The 7,554-nt window shown below is 42.9% G+C and overlaps 1 protein-coding gene across 1 annotated transcript; it reads left to right on the top strand.

Moving 5' to 3' along the window:
- Positions 1-6,360: 6,360 nt before the first annotated feature.
- LOC308338233 (synaptobrevin homolog YKT6-like) lies at positions 6,361-6,762 on the top strand (the record flags this gene model as incomplete). Its single annotated transcript, XM_080796285.1, has 1 exon — positions 6,361-6,762. One exon carries the CDS (start codon positions 6,361-6,363, stop codon positions 6,760-6,762), a length of 402 nt encoding a protein of 133 aa, XP_080652411.1.
- Between the last annotated feature and the right edge of the window lie 792 nt (positions 6,763-7,554).

Genomic DNA, 7,554 nt, shown 5'->3' with positions numbered 1-7,554 from the left:
TTAGAAAGAAAAACAGGTATGTAAAACAAACAAACAACAACCAAAAACCGCCCCCCAAAACAAAAAGTACCCAGCGGCCCCTGACTGGCATCCTTCATTTCCTCTTCTCTCCAGAAGCAACCACTTTTAGTTAACTCTTTGGGCACTTCTATGCATATTTCTAAATATCATGCCCGTGTTGCTACTTACTGATCTGTCCGTGTTAGCCATATTCTGTTGAGTTCCCACAACGAAGCACGAGGAATTAGCTATTATTTCCCAGAGCAACACCTGGGCCCCCTGAGCACCTACGCCTCGTTGTCCTACCCCATTCAGCTACAGGTTATGTTCATTTATATATAATAAAATGTAAATGCCTATCACGACTAAGCCACAGGTGGCTTACAAATACTTTCCCTTTCCTGAATGCCGTGCCGTAAGGTCTATCATTAAAGCCTAGAATTATGTGCTGCCTTGACATCTGGGGAAACCAGGAGGCGTCAGATGGCTTCACCGCATGCTCCCCCTTCCCCACTCGGCTCTCCTGCCTAAGGTCCCCCAGCTAAACAACTCTCCTTATCAAGGGGACCAGGTGCCGCTCCTGCTTATCCCTGAGTAATGAATTTCAGTGCCCTGCTAGCCCTTGGAATTATTAAAAAAAAAGCCGAACACATCATCTTGTGGGGAAGGAGGGGTCACTTTGCTCTCTTGATACTGCAAAGAAGGCCTCCCACAGTCCCTGCTGATTCATTCCATCCGAGAGCCTCTGTGTGGGCCTGCCTGGCAGGGCGGTCCTCCTCCCCCAAGGTGTATTTGATATTAATAAACTGCTGTCAGTCTCACTGCCCAGTGTCCGGGGTGGTGTGTTCAGCCACCCCATAACCCTAGGATGGGAACTCATCCTCACCCAAGAGATAAATGGGAGGCAATTAAAACACACATCTCTTTGTGTTTTAAGGACTGATAACCTTCTGGGTTTTCCCCCAGGCCCTTCCCAGTGATGTAAATTTCCTCTCCATCTCTTCAAGTCTTCATGTTAATTTCCTCTGCTTGCCAAAGTCTCTTCATGGAGCCCCTGCCCTGTTCCAGTCTGGCTGGGTTCATTACTCTGTGGGCTCAGCAACCATCATCTTTTTGAGATTTTGCATGTCTGAGAATGTTGTTATTCTCACATGTACTTGATAGGTTAGCCAGGTTTCGAATTCTTGGCTGGAAATGATTTTTCCTTCGAATTTGGAAGCCACTTTCTGTGTCTTTCGGTTTCCAACATTGCTGTTGAAAAGTCCAAAACCACTCAAAACCCTAATCCTTCTTATGTGACCTGTTTTTCCTTTGCATCGTGGAAAAAAAAAAAAAAATCCTTTCTCTCCCTCATCTCCCCCTCCTTCTTTGAATTTACCAATGTAATGTACTGGTGTAGTTCTATTTTCATTCACTGAACTTGGCACTTGCTGGGTCTTTCTAATCTGGAAACTCATATCCTTCAGCTCTGGGGAAATTTTCTTGTCTTATTCATTTGATTTTCTCCATTCCATTTGCTTTCTTTATTCTCCCTTTCTGGAACTCGTTTATATAGATATTGGCTCTTTTAAATTGTTCTCTTATTTTTTCTTTTCTTTCATGTTTTCTCTGCTCTTCTAAGATTTCTTCTGATTTCTAGATTTCTTCACCTTCTCTTCCAATCCTTCTATTGAGTTTTCCATTCTGATTGGTAGAATTTAAATTTTAAGTTTGTTTTCCAGTGTTCTTTTTGGGCATCTCTGTGCTGCTGGCTGGATTTTATTGATAGTGGGCTTCACTGTCTCATGATTTGGCTGGTTGTTTTCTTGCAGAATCCCCAGTGTCAGTATTTCTGGTTTTTTCTTGTGGGTGGGCCAGATTTCCCAGGGAAAGCTCTTCCAGACTCTTGCCTGGAGGAATGCCCTGTGCCACCAGCATTCTGCAAGAGGGTTTCTCCAATTCTTGAGTCTTCTGCAGTAGGGGAGATGTACCTTGGGTTACTTTCTTGCTTTCTCTACTTTCCCAGGTCTGCTAAGCCAGTTACCACTCACCCATCCCCTTTTCAATTTTTAAAACTACACTGCTGATGTTTACATTCCTTTTGCATTTTTATACTTTCCATGTATTAATTAGCTTTACTGCTATCTAAATAGGATTTGGGAAAGAATTTGAGGCTAATGCATGTGTTTAATTCTTGTCCCTTTATTTCTATTTCTACCATCCCTTCCTCATTTCCTCTTATTTTAGCTAAAGTCTTTTTGAGTCTAAGGCTCTTCACTGAAATTTGAATTCAGTGTCTTACTGTGTCTCTAGAGTTAGTGCTTCAATAGTCATCCAGTCCCTGTCTTGTACTTTTGAATCTGTATTGGCTTTTTCTGTCAGCTGTAAACACACTGACATAAGTCCATCTCTAGACATTCTTTTGAACTGATATCTTCATCGTATGTTTCCAACCATATTTCTGCTTCCTTTTAGAGTCAAGCTTTTTGAAAGCAGCCTCTGTGCTTTTTTCCTTTTTTTTTTTTAAGATTTATTTATTTAATTTTAGAGAGAAAGAGAGAGTGTGTAAGTGGGTGGGGGAGGACCAGATGAAGAAGGAGAGAATCCTTAAGCAGACTCCCTGCTGAGTGTGGAGCCTGAAGTGGGGCTCGATCCCAGGGCCTTGAGATCACAACCTGAGCCAAAATCAAGAGCTGGATGACTAACTGAGCCACTCAGACACCCCTCCTGCATGCTTTCTATTTCTATTTCCTCTGAGCCCATGTACAACTCTATCCATGGAAAAAGACTTCTAGTAAAATCATCAAATGACTTCCATATTGCTGAACTAATAGATACTTCCTTGCTATGAGTTTAAGGCTCTGTGGTACTCTTGGCTACGTCGACCTTTTTTCCCCCTCTGTGTCTCTTTGAAAAGATTTTATTTACTTATTTGAGAGAGAGAGAGCAAGAGTTGGGGTGGGGGTGGGGGAGGGAGAAGCAGACTTCTGCTGAGCAGGAAGCCCAGCATAGGGCTGGAGATCACAGGACACCAAGATCACAACCTAAGCCAAATGCAGACACCCAGCCTACTGAGCCCCCCAGGTGCCCCATGACCTTTCTTTTTTTCTTACTAGTTTTTATTTTAGCATTAGAAGTAATATATATTCATTACATAAAACTTAGAAAATAGGCAAAACATAGGAAGGAAAAAGGAAAAAGGAAATCCAATCCCTAAATCTACCAAATAGAGATAACTCCTATTCAACTTAGGATGTATTCTCCCAACTTTTGCTCAGAATATTTGCTAACTGTGTGTGTGTGTATATATATATATGCCACAAACTTAACATTTTCAAAGAGTTCTTCAGAAAATTGGTTACTTTTACATTTTCTATCTCAATCAACGATACAGCCAGAAGCCCACGTGACATCCTCACCTTTTCCCTCTCCCTCACCTCCTGCAGTGAGTCACACAGTGTTTGGAATTCTACTTCGAAGAGTTTAGCCACCTACCTCTTCCATCTTAACATCATCACTTTGGGTTAGGATCTCACCCTGTGTGCCTGAATGATTGCATTAACCACCTAATTAATATCCTTGCCTGTCTTAAACTATTATTCAGAATGCTGTCAGAACGACTGCTATAAAATGCTTGCCCTATCATGTCATTCATGTGCATAAAAATCCTTTGACAGTTCTCCATAGCCCGATGAATAAAGTTCAAATTCCTTAGCCTAGGAATCATGGCTTTTGTGTGTCTTTCAGAAGTGTCCTGTCTCTTTCCCCAGCTTTATTTGTTCCTTTCCCCCCAATTTTCTCTGGTATGGAAACAGTGGGTCACGCTGTTTCTTTCTGCTAAAGCTTTCTTCATTCTCTTTTCTTTTTCCCCTTCTTGTCTAACTTCTACAACATGGTTCAAACATATGAGCATCACTTCTTCAGAGAGATCCTCTTTTATCTCTTAACCTAATTTAGAAATTTCTTCTCTGTGCTTCCATATTACCACCTGAAGACAGCTACCCCACACTGAAATGATTTGCTTTGCTGCTATTCCTACTAAAATATATACATCTTCAGAGTTAAGACTATACATTGTTTGACTTTCTTTTCCTAATGCCTTATCTAGTGCTTGACAAAAGATGAGATGTCAATGTTAAAGGAGTAGTTTTCCATTTTGATTTTCATAGGGGTAGTCTGTTTTCAAGGACAGCCTTTTTTACTTTACAATACCCTTAGGAATCTGTGAGGAGAGACTGTTACATGGGTAGGTGGGAAGAAAAGAAGGGATATAGAATTTACAGATTATCACAAAGGATTATTCTAAATTATCCTTAGGTTTGCCATCTTGGTTTTTAGAATAGACCTAGAATGCAACCAAAGTAGAGAAGTAGGAAGAGATGGGAAGTTACCTCATTTGAAAGTCTAAGGCAATGTCTTGAATATTTCCAACGGGAAATCATTGCAGAATAATATCATTAAAATACTTTAATAGATAATTGTTTGTTAGTGTTTGTGTGTGTGTTTACTTGCCAAATTACATAGTAGGATAATGAGAAAAACCCTATCATTTAAAATTACACACTCAAAAAATATTGAATTCTAAAAAATCATGTACAAATTGTCTTACTAATAGTTGAGTTGTCATTAATTTTCCAGGTAAACGTTTTCTCTGTTTATACAAAGGCTTTTTCATTACCCGGTAAGACTCCTTCCTTTCCTTCCCATGGTGCTTCTCTCTTAGCTCACTTAGATAATAAAGCATTTCACATTCAGACTACACTTTCTTCAATTGTGTTACCTCAAGATGAAAGGTACTTGGCTTTAGAAGGAAGCCATCACATTGGTCCTGAACATGATACCCTATTTATTTTCTTGGCTTTATTTTTTAGAGCAGTTTTAGGTTCATTAGAAAAATTGAGTGAAAGGTACAGACATTTCTTATATGCCCCTTGGTCCTACACATGCATGCCCCCCATTATCAACATCCTCCTCCAGCGTGTGCATTTTTATAACTGAAGCTACATTGACACATCGCGATCACTCTAGGTCCACAGTTCATGTTAGGGTTCACTCCTCATGTTGTACTTCCAATGGGTTTGAACAAATGTATGATGACACGTATCTCTCGTTATAGCATTGTACAGAGTAGTTTCACCTTCCTAATAATCCTGTCTTCCATATATTTATGCCTCCCTTACAAAACCTTGCAACCACTGATCATTTTACTGTCTACATAGTTTTGCATTTTCCAGAACGTTATATAGTTAGAATCATACAGTATGAACCCTTTTCAGATCTGTGTCTCTCACTTAGTAACATGTATTTAAGGTTCCTTCATGTCTTTTCATGGTTTGTAACTCGTTCCCTTCCAGTGCTAAATAATATTACGTTGTCTGGACGTGCCACAGTTTACTTATCACTCACCTACCGAATGACGTCTTCACTGTTTCCATGTTTTAACAATTATGAATAAAGCTGCTAACCATGTGCAGATTTTTGTGTGGACATAGGTTTTCATTTACTCTGGGTAAATATCAAGGAGCATGACTTCTGGATCACATGGTAACAGTACGTTCAGTTTTGTAAGAAACTGCCCAATTGTCTTCAAAGCATTGGTACCATTTTACACTCCTACCAGCAGTGAATGAGAGTTCCTGTTCCTCCATGTCCTTGCCAGCATTTGGTGTTGTTAGGGTTTTAGATTTTGGCCTCTCTAGTAGGTGTGTACTGATATCATTGTTGCCTTAGTTTACATTTCCATATTTATTTTTTTTGTCTTTCGAGTAAGTCATTTAATGTTAGAGACAAAAGAGATCCTAGATATGAATCTAATCCAGAGAGTATCAGGAAGTGGTGGGAATGAAGTTGGGGATGATTTCTATCAAAAGCATCTCCAGAACTTAAAAAAAAAAAACATCTACCCCAGTTTCTTGGTTTCCTCCCTCCTAAACTCTTAACATTCTTGGAAGCTTGGTGTCAGGCATGAGTGTTAAATCCATATGCCTAGCCTTCCAAGTGGTCATAATATCTTCCATCCCTCTGAGGTGACAACTATTGATTTAATGTAGCTTTTATTTTCCAGGAAACTGAAGCTCAGATGGTTCAAGTTTCAGCGTCTTTCCTGAGTCATGGAGCTAGTTAATGGCAAAAGCAACACTAGAACCTCTGTCTCTTGCTCTTGGCAGAGGACTTCTATTAGGTTTCTTGATCTAGTTTCAGAACTACCCCCTCAAGAGGAAGCCGGTGTCCAACCTGTCAGTAGCCAGCAAGGCTTCCCAGGAGGAGAGCCCAGCTCTTCTTGTGAGCTTTCCCAGGGCCGGGGGTGGGGGTGGGGGGCGATGGGGGAGGAGCGGCAGCCAGGCAGGTCTCCCCTGCCTGGCCGCCCAAGGGCGTGGCTCCATGAAGCTGTTAGGTCTCAGCATCCTGCGCAAAGAGAAGCCCAAGGCGGTGCTGCTCAAAGCCGTGGATGACATGTCCTCCTTCAGCTTCTTCCACAGGTTCAATGCTCAGGAGACTATCTGTGCCCTCTATGTGTGGCATGACAGTCTTGCAGAAATGGTCGTAATGGACAGTGAATATCCATCCCAGGGGGCTGTGGCCTTGCCAGAGAAGGTGCTAGATGAATTCTCCAAGCAGGTCGACAAGACAGAGTGGCCCATCGGATCCTCTGCTACCATCCTAGATGGCCACCTCACGAGATCCCAGAACCTTGGAGAAACTGACCCCATGTCCAAGGCATGGGCTGAGCTGGAGGCAACCAAAATCGTTCTGCACAACACCACGGAGCCTCTGTTAGAGTGAGGGGAGAAGCTAGATGACCTGGTGTTCAAACCCCAAGTGCTAGAAGCAGTCTGAAGCCCAGAAACAGCCTGGAAACAGGACTTGCGCTGTGCAGCCACATGAAGGCAGCCGGCGGGGGCCCCTGTGCTGAAACACCACCGTCATTCCCATCAGAACCACAGCCCCTGGGGAAGTGGAGCCACGTGGAGAGACCCTGCGTGGGCTCACTCTCATCTTCCACTTTGGAGCTCCCTGGAGGAACTGAGCAGCCGTGGAAGGGCCCTGGGGCCGGGACACCGGCAAATCTACAAGTCCAGTAATTTTTGAAAAGATCATTTGGGGTCCCTAAAGGTGTAGTATTGGGCCCAACGAAACCATAAGCTCTGAGTGACTCACATTAAACAAAAACAACCTCTTTAGATCTGAAGAATCTAGAGGAACCCTTACCCTGACAGTTGCGACCAAGCAGCTCTAAGGACAACCGCAGTATCCCTCTGCTGGGCGAACCGTCCAGCATCTCCTCCCCAGCAGTGGGCGTGGTAAGTGCCATTGGGATCACAGGCTGTGTAGCCTTTCGTTTCTCCCAGGAAGCAAGGAGCACAGAATTGCAGAGAGATAGCCAGGGAGAGCACGCCCTTGTAAAAGGAGAAGATGGAACGGATGTGGCCACGTGGAAGCTAAGTGGTCAGACTACATTCAGCCTGGGATAAAAGGCATTTAGGAATGGCTTCGTCAAGTGCTGCAAATAAAAGACAACTGCAGTCGGTTGGGAGGGTGGGGCAGGCGGGCTGGGCTGGAAGACAGCAGCTGCGC

This window comes from Martes martes (assembly GCF_963455335.1).
Source record: "Martes martes genome assembly, chromosome: 2".
Classification (NCBI taxonomy): Eukaryota; Metazoa; Chordata; class Mammalia; order Carnivora; family Mustelidae; genus Martes; species Martes martes.
The sequence above is the reverse complement of the archived record's forward strand: the minus strand, read 5'-3'. Positions and strand labels throughout refer to the sequence as shown.